This window comes from Podarcis tiliguerta (genome assembly GCF_965153285.1).
Source record: "Podarcis tiliguerta genome assembly, chromosome: 11".
Classification (NCBI taxonomy): domain Eukaryota; kingdom Metazoa; phylum Chordata; class Lepidosauria; order Squamata; family Lacertidae; genus Podarcis; species Podarcis tiliguerta.
Window position 1 is genome coordinate 41,308,189 of NC_139544.1, and position 25,063 is coordinate 41,333,251.

Genomic DNA, 25,063 nt, shown 5'->3' on the forward strand with positions numbered 1-25,063 from the left:
GATGGGACAATCTAGTCAAAATGGAGACTTTAGCTTTATGTCTGTGTATTTAAGCAACCAAACGAATACAAAAAATGTCCACACTTTTTCAGTGGGGTGTGTAGGAATGAATATTGCAAGTTCTTCCCAGCATAGTGGGAACATGTGGACATGTAAATTTATCAGAACCTGAAAAACTAAAACTGTTAAAAACAATGCTTTAAAATTTTGCGTAGAAAGGTTTCTTGCTATAGGATTGTTCTCAGGAGGAAAATATTTGTGTTTTTTTAAGAGCACTTAATTTGCAGTGTTTGTTTTATTATTTCTCTGAAGCATTTCAAAGCTGCTTCAACTCCCAACAGAATGACAAGTCTAATCATCTAGCCTGTAGTGACATTAATAAAAATACCTCCCCCCCCTTTTTTTTTTTTTTGGTTGGGAGCCATAGTTAAGCATTGACTGATTCTTTCCTGAAATCAGACCTCTTATTTTTGTTGTTGTTCTTGGAGCCTATAAATTGTAGGCTTCCAAGTCAACCTTCTTTACAGTATATGGAATAAAATTATCCAGTCATGGACAGTGGCAGTACTACTGACAGTGGTGTCTTAAAAGTCTCTGCTAGCTCTGACCGATTTGAGCTGTGCTATAGAACTGTCCTGTGTCCAGCTGCTCTGCCTGGCAGCTGCAGGGAAATTTCTGGCACTGCTACTGAAAAATCCATCAGCTGGAGATGTTTGGTACTGAAACCAGAGCCTTATGCGTGCAACGCATGTGCTCCAACACTGTCATTTCAGTGCAAAGAACATTGGTGCTTCAAATGCTTATATCTATCCAAGGGTGTATTAATTATTATTTAGTCTTAGAAAGTTGAGGAGTCAGCCCAAAATCAGAGGGATGAGTGACTCTCATTATCAATTTTGCATGGCAAAGTGAACAGACTTCACACTTTTAGGAGACTTTGGTGTGCTGAGCTAGTCTTGCGAATGCCTCCATGCATGCCCAGATCACAACTAGCCACATAAAACATTCTACAGAAAAATAGGTTGAATTGAGATGTACTAAGCTGTGTGTGGTATGTGCTGGACAATTTTGAAGACTGGTTTAGTTGTTCAGCATAACAGAGAAGTCTATCTTAGGTTGACTTTGGCACATTGGCGGGGGAAATGCTACCTTTACAAGCAGACCAATCTAATCCTTGACATCTTTATAATGTATTCTAGTGATGGTGTAGTAATTGGGTCTCTCCTACCCCACGAGTATTAACCAGGATGAGCTAAAGAGAGCCTTGAGAATTTATATGGAACTTCTCCCTGTTTGGAACGCTCTCAATCCTTAATGAGTTAGTGGCTATGTCTTGTGCAATAAGAAAGGGCTTACCCCAAGGCTGGTTCTGCCTATTATTGCAATTTGCTGCTTACAAGATACAGATGTGATCATCTTTCCCTCTACGTAGACATTTCACGGCTCCTAACTTTTCTATGCGGCAACACAGAGTTCTGCCAATGGCCCCATGTCAAGTCTTATGCATCTGATAACCCCCCCCCCAAAAAAAAACGTACTTTCTGACCAGCTTCAACTTGCCATTTGCATGCTTGACTCCAGCTGCAGTTGTGTGCTGCTCGTGACTCCCCAGTTCCTAACATGTGGCATTACTCATAGCCTGGGTTAATCATAACCAGACGCCTGAAATTTCAGCCTCCTGAGGGCTGGAGGAATCTGACTTATGTTAGTGTGACTGACTGCGCGCGTTCACACACACACACACACACACACACAACCCAACCAAAAAGGCTATGACAGTACAGCCACCACATTGGCAACTAGATTACAGCTCTGTCAGAATGATTGGAGGAACCAATAGAGTTTCCCCAGACTCTCCTCAGCCCATTGCCATTCACTTCAAACTATACCCCTTAACTTCTTCCAGATTGCAATGTTGCAGCTTCTTTTCTGCGGGAGTGTCTCCTCTGGCCTTCAGGTAGATCCCACAGTTTGTCAGTTACTTAAATCAGCTTGCTGAACCACAAGCCCAGGATTGTAACAGCCACAGTCTGTGTCAGTGTTAATTCCTTTTACCCCTCCCTCTCCAGTAACACTGATGCTGCTGTAACAGGCAATTTAGATTTGAATTGTGGTCTTAGAAAAGCATTTAAGACCTTTTTTTTTTTTTTACACCTGGAGGTGGTCATTAGGGTGATAGGTTTCGACAGCAACAGTGGGGGGACACCCACACATCTCCCTTGCATGTTTGCTTGCTTACTTCTACTCATTAGAAATATCTGGAGATATTTGTCAGTGGAGCTGAAGAAGTTTCATTTTCTGTAGTGTCCCCTTTTCAAGGGAGGTGACATGCTAGGATAAATGTGCTCACAACTAGGAGTAATCTCTGTCTGGAGAGGCTGAGCTGTTTAATCCTCTGCTCTTGAGTCCCTTCCACTGTTGGCTGATATATCCCGAGTTATTTATGTGTGACCAAGCAACGCCACAGCTTGCTTAGCTGATGTACTTGTGTGTTTCTGTTAATTCGTACGTTTTCTAAAATGCTTTGGATGTTCACAATAGGAAAAAGATAAGAGTGGAGTCCTTCCTCCCTTAATTAATCAGTTAATTCAGTTGAGGCTTGTAACCTTAATAATATATTGTGTGTGCAACTATCCATGGCTAGCAATATCTGTAGCTCCAGTACTGTGGTTTCAGCAGTGAGTGTACCCATCTGTCAGTTTTCACATAATACACATGTCACTCACTGCTAACATTCCTGCTTTGCAGGGGGCTGGACTAGATGGCTCTTGGGGTCCCTTCCAACTCTACAATTCTTTGATTCTATGATTCTAACAAAATTCGCTCGCTTTCTACATGAAAGTGACATTTTTGTAGCTACGTAGTCGTGTGCAAAGTAATCCTTGGGAAGTGGGCCGTAGGGGGGGGGGAGGCGCAGAGGGAACTCAGACCAACCCTCTCCTTTTCAACTCGCTCCCATAGGGTTTGGACTTGAGTCATTTTGAAAGAGTAAGCTCTCGCACAGCTCTCAGCCAGGTCAATCTGTTTGGCAGACTGGTGAGGAGCCAAGTGCAAAGTGAGGGAACTAGCAAAGACGCTTATGGGCTGGTTTTTATTTGGCTATTGAATGTTCGCAGATATTCTGTTATCAGTTATCTGGAAAGAATTTATAAAATTGCATGCTAGCATGCCTTGAGAATACTGAAGGCTGACAACTAATGAGTGAAGGTTGCTTTAACGGAGTGAGCTAATGATAGTCCATTTCCCTCCCCTTTGCTTCCTTACAGGGCACAACTGGCTGGCGGCAAGGGGTTGCATCTATTTAGAGAGAACTGAATGAAGGGAATGATTCATGTTTATTCCCTTGTGGACAGTTGAGAGAATGTAGTCTATTCTTTGACTGGTATAATGGGGGCAACAAGTGAAGAATAAAATGCAAAATTGACCTTAAAAAAAAAAAAGATTTTTAAAAAATCTAATTTCTGAAGAAACGCTTTTAAAGGGGAAACATTAGCAAGATTTTAAGGTAAATAAAGTTGGTTTTATGATGTGGATTTTGATCCCTTCCCCGTTCTTGTTTGGAATCTAACTTCTGGTTAGCTGGGCAGCTGCCCTGAATCTTACTGACTCAGGAGTGGAAAGATTTACTTGACGTGGAAATTGGACTTGTCCTTTGCCTATGAAAATGCAGCTGCTGTCGTGTCTTTTACCATTTGCGTTTATTGAAAATGGCCTATCCCTCCCCCAACCCAGCCAAAGCGCGGAAAAATAAAAATCCTATATAGAGGTGATTCATGACTTGCTGTCCTTGTAGGGGTATCCCATGAGACAGGGCTACATGGTCTTGTATAGTTCATGAAGAAGGTAGCAGTCAGCAAATAAACTGTACCTGGAATACGAGACTCATGTTGGACCAAATACGTTCACAGGCAGTTGTCTGCATATAAGCTGTTTGCTGGGTTTTGGAGCAGATATTTACATGGGGCTTAACCGTAATCTGTGCCGTTTGCATTGTGTTGACATGATCCCTTTGCTACAGAATTGCTTACAGACTTAAACTATGTTTAAATCTCCTTTAAACTTGTTGCCTAGCAATTTAAATAAATACTCCTATTACACACCCAATGGATACTATATGGCAGCATGTTATCAGGAAGGTTGGTAGATAACCCTGTTTTATCATTGAGATTGTTTATATATATGTCTTAAGATAAGCAAAACAACATTGCTCTGAGCTGCCATGAACCCTTAACTTACAAATAAAGCAATAAGAGAAAGGGGAGGGGATGCAAATCTCCCAGCTGCCCATGGAAGCAGCCAGTAAGACAGAGCAAATGTGTTGCTGTCCCATGTCTTGCCAGGGTCTTGAAGATTTGGGCCCTACATGCACCTTTTAGTCCAAAGGTTGCCATGCCATATTTTGTAGCTAGTCTTAACATACATACTGATGAAGTAATTTGCGGTATGTCAACGGCCTGGGTGGGGGAAATGGGGAGAAGAAAAAAAGAACCCATTATCCATACTTATCCACCCAAACCTCCCTCCTTCTTGCTCACCATAAGTAAGCTGGTAAATAGCTGTTTGCAAGCCAGGTTCGATCTTTTTCCAGACAGATACATCTGTTCTCTGTTGCTAACGGGACTCTGTAAACAGATCCTTGAAGTTAATTTGGGAGTTAGCATGGAGGATACATGTTAGGAAAAGGTTGTCACTTTTATGTCCTACTTGCTGAGTACACAGAAGCATCTGGCTGGCTGATGCTGGCAATAGAATGTTGAACCAGGTAGGCCTTCAGTCTGACCCAGCAAAACATTTGTGGGTGGGGGTTGATCCATCATTTGGGCCTAGTGAGCAGTACTAATGCTTCAATGATGCATGTTTTCTCTAAACTGAGGTCCTCTCCTGTCAACCACGTACACAAGACATGAGCTGAAATCTTCGGGGAGCATAAAACCAGCCAAAGTCTTTGGGATTATATGCCCTGATGGAGACTCCCTTTCCACTATATTACTTTATTTATTTCATAAAATTTACATACTACTTGATTGTAAAAGAACAACAACCTCAAAGCAGTTGGCTAGTTGGAAGCAAGACAGGCCTACATTGTGCCTCCAGTCAATGAAGTTTAATTTCCCAGTACAGTGGTACCTCAGGTTAAGTACTTAATTCGTTCCGGAGGTCCGTTCTTAACCTGAAACTGTTCTTAACCTGAAGCACCACTTTAGCTAATGGGGCCTCCTGCTGCTGCCGCGCCACCGGAGCACAATTTCTGTTCACATCCTGAAGCAAAGTTCTTAACCCAAGGTAATATTTCTGGGTTAGCAGAGTCTGTAACCTGAAGCGTATGTAACCTGAAGCATATGTAACCCGAGGTACCACTGTATCTGTTAAATGGGATGCTGGGTCTTTGTGCTCTTTGTTACTCCTCCACCAAATAGTTGCTCTAAACTCATGCAGGTGTCATTTCATGGGATTGCTAGGAGAAATCCCCTGGGATTTCCATTTGTGGCTTTCTGAGTTCCTTAGAGGAAGAGGAAGACTGTACTTGGAGCATACAATAAAGAGCAACCAGATTTCTGTATCAGAAATAGCTTGTGAGTTGTTTAGGGTTGCCATACACCCAGAATTTCCTGGAATACTGCAGTTGGAAGCAGTGTCCAGGCATAAATCGGCAAAATGACCAGGAAAATCCAGATGTATGGCAACCCATGTGGGCAGTCTATTTTGTACAACAAAAGCTTTGTGTCCAGATTTTCACTTTTTGAAATATGGCAACACTAAATTATGCAAATTTACATACATGGTGAATTTTAATAATTTTGTTTTTCCTGCACATGGGAGGGGGGATATAAGCTCTATGGGGCACCAGTGCCTCATCTCCTGTGGTGTAATGATTCCTACTGGAATATTAGTACATTTAAAAACTTAGCATTTTTGAACCATGTAGATAAAGTTGTGTGAAGGAGCCCAGTTTGCTCCCCCACCATGGCATGTAAATCAGTGTTCTTGGAAAGAAGAAGCAGGACTGAGTAGAGAAATCTCTCTTCTCTTCTGAGAGCTAAAAAGGAAGTACTGTATTTTTTGCACCATAACACTCACTTATTTCCTCCTAGAAAGTAAGGGGAAATGTCTGTGCATGTTATGGAGGGAATGCCTATGGGTGGCATGCCTACGGATTTTCCTCCTCTAAAAACTACGTGCGTGTTATGGTTGGGTGCGTGTTATAGAGCGAAAAATACGGTATATAAGGTTACACTGTGTGGCTTCTTCCCTTTTTTCACATGCTGCCCACAGACTCAATATAAGTGGGATATGCAACAAAATGCCACAAGCTGCATCGAAAGTGGCCTTTCCCCTCACTGTTCCCAGTATATTGAAGAGAAACAGAGGTGAAGCATTTGCTGAAATGAGCTGTTAGTGGATTTGATCTGCACAAGAGTCAAATGACATTTTTGATATAGGATGTGGCAATCTTTAATTTAATCCACGCATTAGTTGGAATTTTACACCTTTATCTATGGTCTTGTGCTTGTAACATGTGCCAAAATATTAACATGATGTTGGCAATCCAGGCACCCACTGTGTCCCTAGTTGGTGCAGAAAGAAGCCATCTTATTTGCTAATGGGGATTCCTCCCAACCCCAGAACCAGCTCTGGTGTAATTCTATAATCTTCAGCTGCCCCTTCAATTTAGATGCTCGAAGACTTGACAGGTTTGCTGTTAACCTGAAGGCATGGGAGTTGCCAAAGAGATAGATGGCCACATCTTTCTAGGCTGTCTAGGTTTCTTTTTCCTTGAATGAAAGAATATTTTCCCCCCCATCCTGCTCAAAAGTAAGATGTAACAGTAGCTTGTGGGGCATTTTAAACAAAACTGAAAACCACCTCCCCAAGCACAACTTCTCTGAGTAAAATTGAGCCACAAGCAGCTGCTTTTAAGTGTTCCTTTAAAAGAGAGAGATGCAATCATGGCTCTGCTGTGTCATGTCTCTTTTGGCCCTAAGTGAAACAGAGATCTGTATCTATTTCCGTACTGTAATCTTTGTCTAATAGTAATAACCATTACTTATTAGAGCCTATAAACCATGTTTTAGTCTTATTTGTAGTGCTTGAGGAGGCAACTCTGAATAATGATCATTTACTACTTCCACATGCATAAAATATATCACAGTGGTTACGTTCTGTCTAATTGCTGGTTCCAAGCCAATTACTGAGCAACACAAGACCTAGTTTTTGCACTGATTTATAAAGAGTACATAAATATTCTAGGTCTTCGTTTTCTGCATGATGACTTTTTAAAACAGTACTCGTGTAGGAAAACCATGTACAAATTGTGCATGTAACTGCACATGTAACATTTTTGCTATCCTTTTCTTTGTGTGAGGTACCAGGCGAAAATGTTTTTCTATAGCCAGGCCTTTGGCTGATTGAATATTCTATGGCAGGGGTCAGCAAACTTTTTCAGCAGGGGGACAGTCCACTGTCCCTCAGACCTTGTGGGAGTCGGGCTATTTTTTTGTTGTTGGGGGGGGGGGAGATGAACAGATTCCTATGCCCCACAAATAACCCAGAGATGCATTTTGAATAAAAACACATATTCTACTCATGTAAAAACACGCTGATTCCCGTACTGTCCGCGGGCCAGATTCAGAAAGCGACGGGGCTGGATCCGGCCCCCGGGCCTTAGTTTGCCTACCCATGTTCTATGGCCTTTTAAACGTCTTTGTGGGAAGGGGGTTATTGGTTTGTGTTTGTGTTTTATCACATATTTAATGTTCTCATCTTGTATTTTTATGTTGTGATCTGCCCTGTGATCTTCAGATAAAGGATAGTATACAACTTAATAATAGTAGTAATATGTTTTCATGTGTGACTGATTGACAGTGCACAGAAAGCTTTTTCATTTTCCTCATTTGCACTTTCCCTAGCAGAAAATAGCTTATGATGCTGTCCCATGGTGCCTTAGGAGTCTGCCTAGTTTCAACTTGAAGGCCATAGTTTCCTAGTCACAGGAAGTAGAAGCCCTACTTTATTCTGCATCAGTCAGACATCCTCTGGAGTACTGTATCCAGTTCTGGGCACTGCACTTTAAAAATGGGATATTTCAAGTAGAAATAGGTTCAGGAAATGGCAACAAAGATATTCAGGGGTGTGGAAAGCAAGTCCTATAAGGAAATGTTTAAGGAACTGGGCATGTTTTGTCTTGAGAAGGCTATGGGTTGGGGCTGTGGAAGACCCAAAGGGTTATCACATAGAATAGGTGCCCCAGATCTAATAGGCTTAAGCCAGGCATGGCCAAACTTGGACCTCCAGCTGTTTTGGGACTACAATTCCCATCATCCCTGACCACTGGTTCTGTTAGCTAGGGATGATGGGAGTTGTAGTCCCAAAACTGCTGGAGGGACAAGTTTGGCCATGCCTGGGCTTAAGCTACAGGAGCCGTTCAGTAGTGGAACCAGTTGCCTAGGGGGCTGGTGGGCTGCCCCTCACTCAAGGTCTTCAAACAGAGGCTGGATAACTATTGTAGTTCTGGATTTCCTGTGTCAATATAGGATGAACCTATTTTCTTCTGGAATTAGAAGTCTTGGTGCTGGAGGTGGAGAACTGACCTGTTGCATTATTGTAACTGAAAGCAATTTTGGTGTGCTATATCCAGCCCTCTCCCAAAGAACTATGTGGTCTGACAGACACAGCCTCTTCATCTTTGCAGAAAATGCTCTTAAAACTACAGTTTTCTTGCTGTTAATAATTACAAATAAGAAACATAAGGCCACTTTTAATACCGCTTGCAGTCATTTTTGCGGTTTAAGGGAACAGCACCCCACATGCATTTATTTCTACTCAGAGCTGAGGGAATGAAAACCGAATGTTTTCCTTTTCAGGCAAATTGGGAACCTTTTTCAAACAAAGAGCTGTATTCCCTCATAGGAAGCTTTCTGGGGGCCAGAGCCAAAAGTGGGTGGAGCAGTGGTCATTTATTCACTACATCTATATCTCACCTTTCCTAAATCTGTCTACTCCGAGTAAATGTCAGTTGAATACAGTCCATTATAACCTGTCACTGCAGCTATCTTTGATTTTAAATAGAGAAGAGTGGGCAGCAGTTGCATATGCTCTCTTGGATGGGTGCATCTTGGTCTAAATATTTTAAACTCTTAAAAAACATGCGTATTTATAAGCATGCTTATAAATACTTTTGCAACTCTGCTAGCAGCAGTTTTTGTCTTTTGGGAAAGGATGCAGTTTCTAACATTTTTGGTTCCTTCTTCTTTGGCCAGTCAAATAGCACTGGCAAGATTTTACTTGATTGCCCACATTATAATTTGAATTGCTCCATCTGCACAGCTTCCTAATAAAAGCATTTAGCAATTATGTTAGTATTTTATTAGCTGCCCCAAGAGTTACTGTTCCATGTAAGCATATAAATTGTAAAATAAACTAAATAAATATGGCATGTAAATGTAGGATGTTTTATATTAGAGTGAGAGAACAGAGTGTGAAAGACTCGCTCACCTGCCCTGTAGGTCCCATCATCCTTGACCATTGTTTATGCTGGCTGGGGCTGATGGGAATTGTAGTCCAACAGCCTTTGGTGGGCCATAGGTTTCTACCCTTGTCCTAAAATGAGGTGAAGTGTATTAACTGACAATGAATACTCATCTTACTCTTCAAAGCAATAGCATGAAGCTCTTACATGCAGCTCTGCACTAAGTGTGTTTCTGGACCTAATTCATGAAGTGGCTTTGCCTGGAGTGCCCCATGAGTTCTTTAGCACACTACAGCCTATATGCAGTGCTACAGCAGCTGCAGTTGGGTATACAGGCTGACAGTGATTGTGTACACACAATGCTTATTCATTTCAACACTAATTATACTTAAGCAAAATTACCTGCCATGGTTGTCATTGCAAAAGATGTGCCTATGACAAAATAACAACAACAACAACAACAACATTTATACCCTGCCCATCTGGTTGGGTTTCCCCAGCCACTCTGGGTGGCTTCCAACAAAATATTAAAATACAGTAGTACTTCAGATATGAAAAGCTTCCCTAAAAAGCTTCCCTAAAATATATGACGTCTTCAAGTTAAAAAATATATAAAGGATTAATGGTTCTCCAGAGTCATGGCTGTAAACAGCAGGCATGGTCTGACACACCAGACCAGTAGTTCTGCTTTTGGTTTGTTTGTAACCCCTATGGTGCTATAGAGAAGGGCCCAGAACCACAATGGATTAATTCTTAAGAAAAACTTGAAAGCTAAAACATTATCTTGTACACCCCTTAATCTGGGCCCAGTCCCCTACACACATTCATTTTCTCCCCAAAGTTCTGCCTTTCACTCAATCTCCATCAGAAGAGTTCTGAAAAACCTAAACTTAACGTTAAGTTCACACTGAGATCCAGTTTTATAAGCAGATGATAAACTGCCCCCTTTCCTACCTTCATGTAAGAGACTCATGAGAACATATCTCATCAGTGTTTGTTCAAAATACTTGTATACCACCCTTCATCCTGTAGATTCCATTGATTAGCTTACTTTATTCCTGTACAATCAGACTGGATGAGATGCTAGAAAAATAGGGTCCCTAGCACAGGAGAGAAGGTACTTCCTTTGTGAATTAGACACATGTAAAGCAAAGGAATCTCTGGAGGCCAAGTCACCAGAATTTGCTGTAAGGCAGGGTTGGGTTGGGTTAGGTCTGTTGAGGGCAATGGACATAGGTGGAGCCAAAATGGTGCAAGGCACCTCCTTTGCTATTGAACACTTCCTCCTTCTAGCTTTCCCCATTTCTTCTCTGCTTGTCACCCACATGAAATTACTGATCGCCCTCTGTCGGGTTGCATGATGTAGACTGACAAAAGAACACTTGGGGAGAGGGAAATAACATTCCCCTCGTCATGGCTGGAAATAATTACTTGCTTACTACTGTTCCTCTTGTGATCAGATCTTCTAGAATATTAACAGTGATTCCCAAAATCCATTTGACTGCAACCTCTGCTTGCTGCAACATTTGTAAATGCCTTTCCAAAAGCAGTTCATTCTCTGCTTCCACTTGGGTCTGTGGCTTCTTCTAAAAGGTGGCGCATGTGGGAGAAGTGGAGCATTTCACCAGAGAGTGGGAGGAACACTGCGCTCAGGATGTATGTGGTGAAGAGGCTGTGTTTTCATTATGAGTGAAAGCTTAACCACATTCTATAAACACATCTCGAAGGGAGCCGCGGGGGTATTCTAATTTAGCAAATTAAAGGCACTTTTAAGCAGAGACCACCAAAGGTAAAAGCATCTGATACCTAAGGAAACGGCAGCCTTCAGAGAAGGACAAAAATGATAGTGGAGAAATTCAACTGCCATGCTGCTAATTTATTAATGTTCCTCCCTTTGCTCGGGGCCAGGCTGCATGTTACAGGGGCCTTGGCATTTGCATCTCTATGGCAGGCACTGCTGTAAGCACTTTCCACATGTAGTGATTTCTGTCATCACTTTTCTGCTAGCAGGCTAGAAACGCATCACATTATTACTTTGCATCACATTACTTCAGTTCGTAAGGCAGTGCTTCTTAGGCCAGGGGTGGGTGACCTTTTTTAAAGGTGATCTTTTAGGCTGTGCTAGCCAGCACGCAGCAAGTGCCTCAACTTGTGAGACCCAATGTGGGACCTTGTTAACTTCACAGGCTGAAGGAGTTTCTCTTCAGAACTGGGATTGCCGGGCTCCAGTCCTGCTTGCTACAGCTGCTCTGCCGCTTCCAAGAATTTTCTTGCATCAAAGATATATGAAAATATATCATTAATTATAGTATTGTACTTACTTTGATGATTCTGGAGTACCGCTTATATGTACGACATGCCTTGTAATAGCGGGTACATTGTGACTAATACAATCTGTTGTACTTTGCTTGCTATGCATTGTCTTTGTATGCTGGCCTGGACCCATTTTTTTCTATTGTTATACAGTCTGTTGTTATACAGTGGGTTCCTTATTTTCGTGCTGTTGTCACCATGGCAACCTCTGATTAGAAGGTCCAATCTTTTTGCAGGGCTACTCTGAAGTAAGCCCTATGGGTTTTAAAGCATTACTGTTGAAGTACACAAATACTTTTTTTAGTACAACAAAGCAAAGTAGCTATTATTTTACTGGAAAGCAAGTGCCCTACCAGTTTGTTCTGGGACTGTGGGAATGGTTTTTCTCCTCTAAACCTAGGGAATAGGTTGCCCTATTCATGTTGGGGCACTTGCAGCTTGTAGTGGTGAAACTTCAGTCTGTTTAATGAATAGCCTGCTAGGGGGCAGGGAGAGGCAAAATGGGTGACTTAATGGAGGCTACAGGACTGTTTGTTGTTGTGTCAAAATGGGCACATAACTAGAACTAGTTAGCCGTCTTTATGACTTGAAGCTGCCAGATCACTTGTGTAAACAATAATAAAAGGAGAAAAGGGCTGCCAATTGATGAATTGGTTGCGTGCATGTCAGCCTCCATGCATAAGTGGGTGTTTGTTTCATAGAATGCAGGGAGGGAGCGGCTGCTGTTGCTCTTTGTGATGACAAGGTAGGGGCCAGTCAAGCTCAAGCTGTTTATCTAAATTCAGAGAAGGAAGCAGTTAACCCGTCCTATCAGCTAACAGGCATGTAAAATGAAAGTATGCATGTGCAACAAACAGCAGCAGCTGCTGCTCTTAAAGGAAAGTTGTCAAGTGACAGTGTTTGGTGTAGAAGGCTCTTGTTGGCATTTGTCTGTCTCAAGAGACAATGGGGTACGCTGCTGGGGGTGAAGTCAAACTGCTGGAGAATCACAGCACCTGCTGTGACTGCAGAGACCAGTAATTGCATTAGCAGCAACAAAGTGATTTCTCTGGGGCTGCCCAGATAACAAGACACCCTCTCTCAGCCTCTCTGATGTGGTCCAAAGGAAAGCAGAACAATGCATTTGGCACCGGCATGGCTGTGGGAGTTGCTGGAAGGGGGCATACAAGACACCATCCAGCCGTCTTAGGGATTCCACTCCAGATTTGTGTAGGGTTTACTCCTTAGCCTTCTGAAGATGTCCCGCAAGGCAGTGGGTACGGATTTTTACTCAGGGTTTACTCCCAGTTTCCCAAATGAGTATAGTCGTAAGGCAGTGGAGGTTTAGGATCAGTTTCCTTCTCGATTGGCTACCTTCCCAGGTTGCCAGGCTCCATCTGCCCCCCACTTCCCTCTACAGTACATGCAGAAACTGCTTCTTGGCTGTATAGAGTTACTAGTTCTTAGCCAGCTGCTTCATACAGCACTTGAGATTGACTGAGGTGCTTATACAACTTGAAAACTCACTGATCTGGACTGTCACCAGCATTGTCCAGAAGAGGTGAGCATTTGGATCCTCTTTTTCCTTTTGGACTTGTACATCAGCTGCTTTTTTTTTGTTGGTAGAATGAACAGCCCAACCTGTGCCTCCTGTCTCATTGCAGCCTAGCTCCACATCTTAAATAGCTGTGGCCCAAGTAGCTACTTTCCTAAAGTCCATGAATAAACATTAAATCCGAGTTTCCTGTTTTGCCATCTCAGCCTAGTTTTGTAGATACATTTCTGTTTTGGGGACAGCATTTTAATCATCAGTTCAGTTTTGACAGTTTGGCAAATAGCACGAAATCCTACCACCTAGATTTGTGTCCCGGGCCCTCAAATCTCTTTGCTTATGGACCACAATCTTCTAAGGGACTGTCTTAGGTCCCACCTTCTCTCCCACTCATAACCACATATACCACCTTCCCTCTTATGTGTATAATGTTCCTCTGCCAACTACAGCAATTGCTTGCGTGTGGAAAAACCTTATTAGCAAAGGAATGCATTTTTCAATGTCTTCAGTGGAATTCCTAAGCTGGAAAGAAGGAAGTATGCCAGCTCTGTATTGCCAGCCTGCTCTTTTTAGACCACCAGCATGACTGCTGTCTCAAGTTCTCACTGGGACTAAATGATTTACATTGCTGTAGAAGTTAGTCTCAAAAACAAGCCTTGAGGAAACACAGTATTAGCCTTGAAACTGTACTGTGTAATTTTGCTATGTTGGACTTCAGCAGCAGCAGGAATTACCTACCTTTGCTGTTGATAGTGAACACACATGTATACATTTCTGAAAAATATGCCTGCAGACTGTCTTAGAAACTTCAGTTTTCTGTCAACAAAACATAGCTGGAATACAACTTCGGTCTGTGGAAAAACCTTTATCTGGTTTTCTAAACATTGCTCCATGCAGCTTTAAACTTCAGCTTTTTTTTTAGCCAGCAGATTTGGATGCCAAAACTATGATGTAATAGCTGCTTTGAAAAACCGATTAGGCATTCCCCAAATATTTAACTTTGGAAAGTAGCACCTACTGCTCACATAGAGCATGCTCTGTGTATATATTCATTTACACAACCATAATGGTTCTAACAGGTACAAGGAATGGTTGAAGTTGTCTATGGGAGTGCTAGCCACAACCTGCATCCCATCAAGTCCAGTTACTGCCTGTTTTAGAAAAGGTTATGCCTTTGTTTCAGGTCAGTCTGTGGATTATCCAAAACTTGATCTAGTCTGGTTTCATGGATTTGTTTTATTTTGAGTTTCTGCAGCATGAGGCAATAGATAAGGTACTTGGCTAAGCGCAGCCTCCTGTCTGTATTGTGGCTCATAACATCAAGCAGGGAGGACCAGTTGAATCCAGAGTGTAGTTAGTTCTGCAGGTGTCATCAGTGTGGTGTCCTTCAGATGTCCTCTACTTAACTCCCATCAACTGCAACCAGCCTTGCCAGTGGTCAGGAGTGATGGGAAGACACCTCGGCCCTTCTCCTCACCACCATCATCACCAGCTACAGCTGCTTCTCCTCTTCCACCTTACTACCACCTGCTTGCTTGCCAAACAGGGAGCCAAAAAGGAAGCAGGCAGTGGCATTTGCTCCTCTGTTCTCTGGGCCAGAGCAAGAGGCAGGTGAACAGAAGGAGCAGGTCCACAGAGCTCTTGGCAGGGGGCTCCTTGCTAGACTATAGCCCTTGGTAGATGCTAACTTGTGATGGCTCTGGAAATAATGAATTGGTGTCTGGCCTTAGTAATGGACTGTAAGGGATAAAAAACAAAACTCATTTCAGATCAGAGGGATATGCTATTGATCCCAGTGCTGATGGACCATTTGTCTGCCTGGCAAAATGATTTGAGCAGGCTGAGTTTGGGGATAAACTTGAGCGGCTTTGTCATACTAGCTGAGGCTGGTGTGCCAGCCGTGACTTGTCTCAGACAGACAGCTTGGCCATTGTTATCTATGCTCCAGTAACCTCCATTTTTGATGAATGCATTGTAAGTGGAGTTGCTTTCTAAGACTATGGAAACTTCTGTTAGTTCAAATTCAGCTGCTCTGTTGATGACTGACAGCAGGCAATGGTAAGGTAATGCAAGTTCTTAAACAAGTGTACTACTATTGAAGTAATGAATGGTTCCTTTAGTGCTATAGCTGATAATTAAGGAGAATATGCCTCACATATTATGAAACATTGTGCAGCTTGAATCAAAAGGTGGATAATATGCAATACACAATATGATCCAATTTGCAAGCTCAATAGAAAGGGCATCTGTAAAATTAGGCCACAACTCAGCACAATGTTCATTATGGTACAAAAGTATTGCACTTAATGTTGTCCCTAGCAAATCAACAGAATATCAAGTTAGAACTACTGTATTTAAAAAAAGACCCATCCTATTTCTGCCCACCCTGTTAACTAGCTAGACTTCTGTACTTCTAAACTTTTGTCCCTTTGGTTTTAGCTTTATCTTCAGGCCAGAATGAAAGGCGATTGGGCAAGACTTGTGCGTCCTACGGCTCAGTTCGGTCTTATTGCAGCATCCATCTACGTGGGCCTCTCCCGTATTTCTGATTACAAACATCACTGGAGTGATGTGTTGACCGGACTTATCCAGGGAGCACTGGTAGCTATACTTATTGTAAGTCCATGCAAAGTTACTCTACCATTTGATCAATATAGCTTTCTGACAAAACGACTTTTGCTGACTTGATGATGAAACGGGGTGGAGGGAGGATGCACACTCCTGACGAGTTCAGTGCTGGCTTCCTGTAGTTTCCATGGGACAGTGGTGAGATGGGGAAAAGGTAGTATATTCACTACTCCCAGTGTCAATGTTTCTTTTTCCACTCCTCCTTTAGAAACCATGATGTATGGCTGGGTTAGGGTACATCTCTCTTCCCAAAACTATTTACAAAAGTGAAAGACTTTCCAATTGGGACTAGCATGCATAGATTATTGGCACTTCCCTTTCTGACAACAAAGATGAAAGAAGCCTGAAGTGCCTATAAACATGCTGCAGAAGTTAGGCGTTAGGACTGGGCAATATGTGGTTTTCAACATTGTGATATATCAGCAGTTACCGTATTTTTTGCACCATAACACTCACTTTTTTCCTCCTAGAAAGTAAGGGGAAATGTCTGTGCGTGTTATGGAGGGAATGCCTACGGATGGCGGGGGGGGGGGGATCTGCTGCAGTCGTGAGCAGAGGATCCATGGTTCCCCTTCCTTCCCTCCTTCGTGGCTCGCTTTGAAACAGCAAAGCGGGAGAAGAGCTGCTGAGTGGGGAGGAGAGAGAGAGAGCCTGCTTGCTTTAAAGGAGCAAAGCGGGAGAGGAGAGCGGCTCCTGTCTGGTTGGTTCCTTTAAAGCAAGCAGGCTCTCTGTCCCTCTCTCCTCCCCACTCAGCTCGCTAAGCCGGGGATGACCGGGGAGGAGGGGGAAAAGCAGAGCCTGCTTGCTTTAAAGGAGCAAAGTGGGAGAGGAGAGGAGTCTTCTCCCCTTATACCCCTCTTCTTCATTATTAGCAGCATCCTTCTCCACACACCCCACGCGTGCTCCTTGTCCCTTGAGTGCTTTTCCTTCCCTCCCCACTTAAAACGTGGTTACAAAGCACTGATCCACATGGATCCTCAGGATTTTTGCACTGGGTCACCCCAAATTCACCATCAGATTACATAGCATGTCCATGGCTACATCTTGCACCAAAAAAATCACGCACCCACTGTTGCCTGGGGCCGCAGTGGTGCAAAAACCTGATTACAAAGCATGGATCCACAGATTTTTGCATTGGGCTACTCCAAACTCACTGTCAGATCACATGTCTGTGGCCACAGCATGAACCACAAAAATCATACATCCACTGTTTCATTTAGAATATTTTTTTTCTTGTTTTCCTCCTCTAAAAACTACGTGTGTGTTATGGCCGGGTGCGTGTTATAGAGCGAAACATACGGTAAATACCGCGCTATATTGTCAACATCATGATATATCAGCATTATCTCAGCTGCTGCTTTCTCCCCACCTTAGGGGATGAAGATTCAACCGAGATACATTGCCTAGAGTGCTGGGTGCCTCTGCGTGTATGGAGGCTTGATCAGCTGCGGGGTGGGCAGCCTCCCACCCATCCCTCAGCTGATTAAGCACCCACCCTCCGGCTCACGTAAACCAGAGGCAGCCCTGCAGATGAAGTGTGAGAAGGTTGTAGGCAATCACCTTCTCAAGCTCTGTCTACCTCTCTGTCTGAAAGGCAGGCAATTTGAGCTAGTCAATACCTGTTTTCCAACACTGTATATACCACCAACTAAACTTCCTGATACGGTGGTATGTTACAATGTTGGAAAGGAGGCAAGGAGGAAGAAGGCAATTACTGGCCATGGAGACGATTATGGTCATGGTGTGCAGTTTCTGCCTCTTCCTGTCGGTGTCGGGTGGGAAAAACTGCTTCTTCCTCCAACGCCTGGCGCCTGGAAGGAGTAGTCCTGTGCTAAGGCAGCCCTGTGAACACTTGCCTTGGCAAGAGGTAGCCCACCCACATCCCTGTGCAAAGGCGGTTCAGACGCACAGCTTCTTTAAACTGCTCTGCTGAGGGAGCGCACAGCTGAGCCCCCATTCTGGCTTGTGGGGACGGTTTAAGGAAGCCTGCTTCTCAGCTGAATAAGCCATCCACCTCCAGCTTGTAGGAGTGTGGAGAAGTTTGAAAAAAACTAATCTGCTGTATGATGGCAGAGGGACTCAGGAGCTGTGGCTGCTTCACCTGTGATATACCACCAGGTGAAGCTACCATTGTGCTGTGGCCCTCAGCTCCCCAACCACCACAATGTATTGCCAGCTCAAAATGTCTGAAACCGGTATGGCAATCTGATTGCCATACCAGTTTCAGACAATTTATTGGTATACTGCCCAGACCTATTAGGCATATTTAAAGAATCATTTTGTTGTACTCTCTCTCTCTGACAGCTGTCTCACTGCCTAATGTGTTCAATTTGTTTATCCAGGTTGTGTATGTATCTGATTTCTTCAAAGACAGAGGTCGTACATTTAAACAGAAGGAGGAAGAAGATTCACACACAACCTTACATGAGACACCTACCAGTGGAAATCACTATGGCAGTAATCACCAGCCATGATAAAGTCAACAGCTATTACCCTGTGGAATCTCCCCTTCTATAAAAAGAAAACGTCAAGCATTTCTGACCTATGTAAAGAAATAAATTAAATGCCTCTTGAAGGGACTGCTGCTGCTATTATACTTCTTGGATGCTCACTTTACATGTATATAGTAACACTTAGGTATCTAAACTTTAAATCTCTATTGGTTCAAGCTTTTGCTTTAAACACACAGTATTCTGGCTGTTTTTTTTAATTAAAAATAATGTGGTAACACTTATGTACAAACAGCAATGGTATGTAATATGCTTGCTAGCATGAGGCTTATGGTGAAATACATACAAGAATGTTAAGCACCTCTCCTGCTTGGGAAGGATTGGCAGATTCTGTCGCTAACTTTACACTTCTGGCTCTGAAGAATAATGAGTGATGTTCAAACGCCGTGCCAGGACAATACTTATAGGTAAAGACTTGCAGCAAATACAATATCTCTCTTGATTTTGGTAATGCCTGTTAAGGGAAGAAAATAATATGATGTCATAAGAGTAGCTGTACCTATTGCCGATACTAGCAACAGGGGATATATTAACAATGCACCTGAGTTGAAGCTCAGTATCAATTTCAAATTGAGTATCATTTCCCCAGTTTCCATCTCAAATGTGTGTATAACTAGTTTGAGGGGGCTGTGGAGACATCAAGGGCTTTCCAGTTATCTGCTCCATAAAGAATTGGATCACAGCAGATAAAGGATACATGGAACCTACCATTAATACATTAGGGACACTCTGACTTGTTTAAGAAATTTAAAATTGCCTGTGAAAAGACTCTACATTTCAAGATGCATGCAATTTATAAGAAGCTGAACATACAGACCTTCTGCAAATTTGTTTTCCAGTTCTGTATTTCCAATGGCCTTTGCTGCTTGACACATCTGTCGAAGCAATTCTTCTAGCCGCCTCATACAGCGTATTATGCTCCCTGCATGAGGAAAAAAAGGGCTTGCAGTAAAAGGAGACATTTTCTAATGAGGAATAGCAGATCCTTTTCTACCAGGTAGTTGTAAAGCTGTCTACTCAAGCAGGACTGAAACATCTCAGTCCTATAGTTTCCCCCCAAACAGATAATCATAAGGTCATGAATATTAATTTTCCTAACTTGTGTTATCAGAAAAGATGGGTTCCAACTAACGTTATCACCTATAAGTCAACCTAAGGCAATGGTTTTAACTTCTTCTTCTTGCACAGACTTCTCATTGCATCTCTCAGGCTACCCCGTCATAAGAAGCAGGGTACCAAGCTTCCTTCTTCCTAACCTCCTGCATATTTTTGTAGTGTGTACATGAAGAAAATGAATGGCTTCATTTCAAAGATTATGGGATACATTTAGATACATGGTGGAGCAGGTATAAGGTGTGGAAATCTATAGGCTAGGAATGTGTGTTCTTCTCAGTTTGCAAGTTAAAAAGAAATGAAATCAAAGTTTTATCAGCCAGTCTCAGCAAGAGATTAAATTTAATCATTTGATTCCGGATCCAGCAACTCTAGTAAAAAGCCACCTGGAGTCAATTACCAAAAAGACAGAAGTCTGAGCCAAAAGAAGCTGGGATATAACCTCCAAGGGTTTGCTGCATGCTGTATTCTGAGCAAACCATCACTTTGGTTGTATAGACTGACTTCTCTTACAGGGCTCATTATGAAAATGCAACCAAGAACACTTTTACATCCACAGAAGCATTTTTGTATGGTTAAAACAGAGGATGTGTGTATGGAGTAAAGGACATTTAAATATACTCCATCTGCCTTTCTGCTAGACATACTGAACTATATGAACTTTCTACTTTCCAGTCTCTCAACCACAACATGATGTACATGGCCACTGAAATTTCACTTAAGATGGACTTTGTCATGACAAAGAGAAAAAGTGCCTTTCTCTCAGTATTTACTCCTTCTGTTAAAGGAATTGCTTATCTGCCATATGGAAACAAGAATGTGCCATTTACTCTGCGTTTGCAAAAATGGGTGTGATGGTGGTTTGGGGTTATGCTACTATGGTCAGTGCCTTGTCTGTGTTTTATATAATTTCTACCCTACCAATGAAAATTGCTACTGTGGGCAGCTTACAAAGCTTAATTATCCCACCCTGCCTGATGCTGCATGTCAAACTTGGCCCATCGAGCAAGTCTCCGTCTCCAGCTAGCAGCAAAAAGTTCACTTATTGGGCAAGACTTACTGCTACTACCTATCTGCATGGGAAAGGAGGGTGGGGGACATTTTTATATGGCATTTGCAAATGCAACCATCCACAGAATTGATTGCCTGCTTCACTGCAACCAAATAAATTGTGTATATGACACAAGTGACTTCAAGCCTCTCTTATTCTTTACCACCAATAACATTTCTGCTGCCTCCAAAGTGATGACTGCTACAGCACACAATTCATGCCATCATTGCAAAGATAGCAGAAATGGCTAGTGGCTGGGAAGCAATGAAAGCACCTGGGACAAGGTGCAACAACAACTTCTCATTCTCCCTCTTGTACCAACCACACAAGGTTAAAAGACAGTTTCGATCCTATGCATAGTTGACATTGGAGTAGGCTTCACTGAATTCAATGGAACCAAGGATCAGGCTGTCTACATTTATGCACATTGAGAGATACAGAACACAAGCGACACACTGGGGAGAAAGAGAAAAAAGAATAGGAGCAGAAAGCATGCCATGTGGAGGAGAGACAAGAGAGAAAGATTCTCCCACAGGCTGCTGATTAGGAGGCCTCAGGGGAGGGGACTGTTGTCATGCAAACAACTGTACTATCCTACCATCCCACACCTCTGATGCATTAGTAGTAATACAAGTCCACGCACCTTCAAAGACATCTGTCATTTTGCATATGTGAGCAAACGTTGCTCCATTGGCCCAGGTGTGCACGACATCCATCAAGTTCGGCCTAAACGAATTTAGGTAGTTTTCCTCGTCAATTTCCAATTTAGCTTCTGCTGACACTTTAGCGATTCTTTTTGCACATTCCTTTAAAGAGGATTTTGAAAATTCGAGAGAAACCAAATGAAAGTTATCTTCCTGAAATATGCACGCCAGACAATTGACTGTTAACAAGCTGAGATTATTTTTTTCAGTGGCAGCAGCGCTAGATTTATATGGCCCGCTTGCTCCGTAGGTAGTTTACAAAAGAACAAGAAAATGCAATGTTCAAAAACAAGATTAAAAACATCATTTCTGATAAGGGAAAATACAACTGACAAGAAGCTCAATTTGAAAAAGAAAACAACTTGCACAGAAAGCTAAGACTCTGTTGACACATTAGTTGTATAAAAAGCCTGGAGAAATACAAAGGTCTGGTGCTAAAAAGACCATAGAGCCAGGAGAGCTGCTCCATGGAGTCAACTTCCCAGTCGGTGCCATGGGCAAGAAGCTACACTTCCCAGCAGCCACCCACTTCACCTCATTTCCCAGGGCCACCTAGACCAAGGTCTGTTGAGTAACTTAAGGCCCACGCAGGTACATGAAGGGAAATAAGAAGAGGAGGAGGAGGAGTTTGGATTTGATATCCCGCCTTTCACTCCCTTTAAGGAGTCTCAAAGCGGCTAACATTCTCCTTTCCCTTCCTCCCCCACAACAAACACTCTGTGAGGTGAGTGGGGCGGAGAGACTTCAAAGAAGTGTGACTGGCCCAAGGTCACCCAGCAGCTGCATGTGGAGGAGCAGAGACACGAACCTGGTTCCCTAGATTACGAGACGACCGCTCTTAACCACTACACCACACTGGCACACTGATTGTGTTGCCTCATACATACCTGCTTCACTCCTCCCTTCAAACAAGTAAGGAAGCCAGGAACACATCAGATAGTGATCTTTTTCCTTTACATCTAAACCAGAAAGCTATGACTAACGGCATCCAAACAAGTCAGGACATTAAGACAAATTTAAACCACCTTGGTTTGTTCATTTATCATACCTTCCAGTTTGGATGTAATAGGAAACTAGTTAACTGGAGATTTCCTGGCTCCTGATGAGAGGAGAAGAGCAGCTGTGTGTGAGATGTATGAGGGATAATTGTTTTGCAACATTTATAGACTGATTTCTGATTAAAAATGTCCAGGCAGTTTACAAAGCAGTATCTTGGTTTGTTAATCTAAATGCAGCCACTGAGGAAGTGGAGACTGCCAGGCAGATGACTTCATGGGCCTTCATAAGTAAACACAGAAGAAAATGCTAGTTTAACAGGCTCATGTAGCTCACTGGTATACAAAAACCATATTGGATAAGTCACTAGTATGCAAAAACCCTCATTGGATAAAATATTCCAAAAGCCCTCCCCTCACCCTCAAGCTATCTTAATGGTGTTAAAATTTAAAGACAAACTTTAAAAGATATCAAGAAAGATTTTGGATTATATCATCCCAAACACCCCATAAAATTTAATTTTTAAATGTACCAAGCTAGCATGATGTGTAGGCATGTCAAGAGCTGTGCCGGTGCAATATCTCAAATACATACTATGGTGTACGTTTAGGTTGCAGAGCAGGAAAGGGAAGGTAATTGACTTTTAATGGCTTGTAAATCCATTTAGTAATGAATGCGGCATTTCCTATGCCAGAAAAATCTGCTGAAGTTTACCTGCATTTGGCGAAGGGGGCCTGCCAACTGTTCTGTTAGTTTGGGCATTTCACTAGACTGAAAAAAAGATGAAGAAAGCATCAATATCCATTCATTTGGCATTATTTAATTTATATTTTTTTCTCTAAAGACCACAAGTTATGTAGCTGGTGCACAAGGTCTGAACCAAGCAAAGAATGTGTGAGATCAAATGCTTGGTGGAATGTGCTCATCAATCCTTTAACACTCCAAAGAAAGCTTCTTTTACAGAAAATAGACCAATAATAAGAGTAGTGCCAAACTTCAGTCCAGAATATGGGCCTCTGGACTTCTTTTCAGTGAAATATTATCCCAATGCCAATATATTACAACACATCTAGTTGGAACAAAAATAAACTTTGAGATTACCACTGAACCACAGAATTTCAAAAATGCTCTTTAGATATTTGACATAGAAGCCAGTGATTACAAATAATTTATCACTGAAAAATGCAACTGAATGACGAGGGGAAAGAAATACTGAACACTGGCCATGCAAAAGTAGAACAGCCTTCACCTTCCTCTTCTATGCAGCCTGCCACATGCCCTCAGTACCTGCTCCAGATGATTAGGGGACCCCTCCAGAGCAGATTCTGGGGGGTGCGTAGGGGGCTGAAGTGGGAGGAGATGAAAGCGAAGTCACACACTGAGAAGAAGTCCACCTGCACAACAGTGGATTCCACCTCAGTTTCTGATACTTATTTATTTGGCATTTTCATTTCCGCCTTTCAGAGAAGTGTCTTTTTCCTCTCTACTGAATATATGCAAAAACTTTGGGTGTTTCATGTGCACATCCACTTCCGCTTATGTTCTTCAGAGGGGCAGGGGCTCCTTTGGCAGCAATATGGGATGCAATGCAGGACAACACAGTTTTAGGGTGTGGGGGAGAACAGAAACCAGAAACTTCTTTGTGAATGTACAGAACTGCTTTTTTCTCATCCATAAAACTTTCTGGATCCTGACCAATGACACTTTTGGAATGCACTTTATAATATAGGAAAATTAAAATAAAAACAGCTAGGAAAATTAAAATAAAAACAACTGAGTTTTTAAAAAATCATTTTGAGACAAGGAACTCAGTAGAATGAGATGCCTTGATTGTTGTGGGTGCCATTTAAACTCCTTTTTCTCTGCTCTGGTTCTGTCTGCTGACTGTTTCCAGCTTCCTCTGGTGTTACTTATCAGGAGGAAATCTCAACCCAGTGAAGGTCCAGCACTCTCTTGCCCTCCCTGCATGGTAGTGTCTGATCCTGCATGTACTATGCCCATTTTTGTAGCTTAATGAACCTTGAATCTAGGATTGCATATTAGTTTTACAAATGCTTTTTAGCCCCCTTTTCTGGCTAGAAAGCAAGGTAGAACAAAACATTCATTTAGATATAAATTACGGCTGATCAAATTTAGGTTTTTCTGGTTATGCAAACTGAACTTACATTTTCTTGAAATACAAAGCAGCTTAGTAAAGCAGTTGCTTGTTCTGCAGATAAGTCATTGAAAAGACCATTGAACATCATTTCCGTCAGCAAAAGCTCATCAGCACTGGAAGAGGAAATGCAATCAACAGTGTTAGATATTTCTTCGCCTTTTATACATTTGAAAGCAATTTCCTGGAAAACTGATCAGTAGCTTCTGTTCAAAAGGCAGAAGAATTAATAATAAAGACATTTAACCCAGAAAGTGCCCTTCCACTACCAATGAGAAAAAGAGAGGGAGCAAGCAAGCGAGCGAGGAGATTAAGCCAGAAGAACAGAATCTACACTGCACTTTGGTGCCAGAAGTATGGGGGGTAAGGGTTCTGGCTTGCTAGATGGATCGATCCCCGCTAGCCTCCTCCCATGTGCTCCTCTGGAGATTCACCCAGCCCCCCAGCCAATGTCTGGGGTGCTTGGGGAAAGAGGAAGGGGCCAGGGCATGAGCAAAGCCCTGGTGCAGGGCCTCCACTAACAACTCACCAGCTGAATTCTGCCCAGTGTATTTTATGAGACTGAAGGGAATAAACAAACTTGGCTAAGCATGTTT

General features: G+C 42.5%; 2 protein-coding genes and 1 long non-coding RNA gene across 4 annotated transcripts in view; 1 reads left to right on the forward strand and 2 right to left on the reverse strand.

Moving 5' to 3' along the window:
• The window catches only part of PLPP1 (phospholipid phosphatase 1), an 84,858-nt gene extending 64,107 nt beyond the window's left edge, over positions 1-20,751 (forward strand). For both annotated transcript variants that reach the window (XM_083404522.1, XM_083404523.1), the window contains exons 5-6: positions 15,750-15,926; positions 18,281-20,751. In XM_083404522.1, coding sequence (XP_083260648.1) covers positions 15,750-15,926; positions 18,281-18,412 — 309 coding nt within the window. In that variant the 3' untranslated portion in view covers positions 18,413-20,751. The remainder of the gene's footprint in view (positions 1-15,749; positions 15,927-18,280) is intronic.
• On the reverse strand, positions 290-9,877 carry LOC310660213. The gene is made up of 2 exons (XR_014503311.1): positions 6,219-9,877; positions 290-6,051 (listed from the first exon to the last, which is right to left on the reverse strand). It is a non-coding gene; the product is annotated as an uncharacterized lncRNA (long non-coding RNA).
• MTREX (Mtr4 exosome RNA helicase) overlaps positions 18,630-25,063 on the reverse strand; it is a 44,197-nt gene continuing 37,763 nt past the window's right edge. Inside the window, exons 23-27 of the mRNA XM_083404521.1 lie at positions 24,478-24,583; positions 23,027-23,083; positions 21,256-21,418; positions 19,266-19,370; positions 18,630-18,902 (exon numbers count right to left, since the gene is read on the reverse strand). Coding sequence (XP_083260647.1) covers positions 18,850-18,902; positions 19,266-19,370; positions 21,256-21,418; positions 23,027-23,083; positions 24,478-24,583 — 484 coding nt within the window. The 3' untranslated portion in view covers positions 18,630-18,849. The remainder of the gene's footprint in view (positions 18,903-19,265; positions 19,371-21,255; positions 21,419-23,026; positions 23,084-24,477; positions 24,584-25,063) is intronic.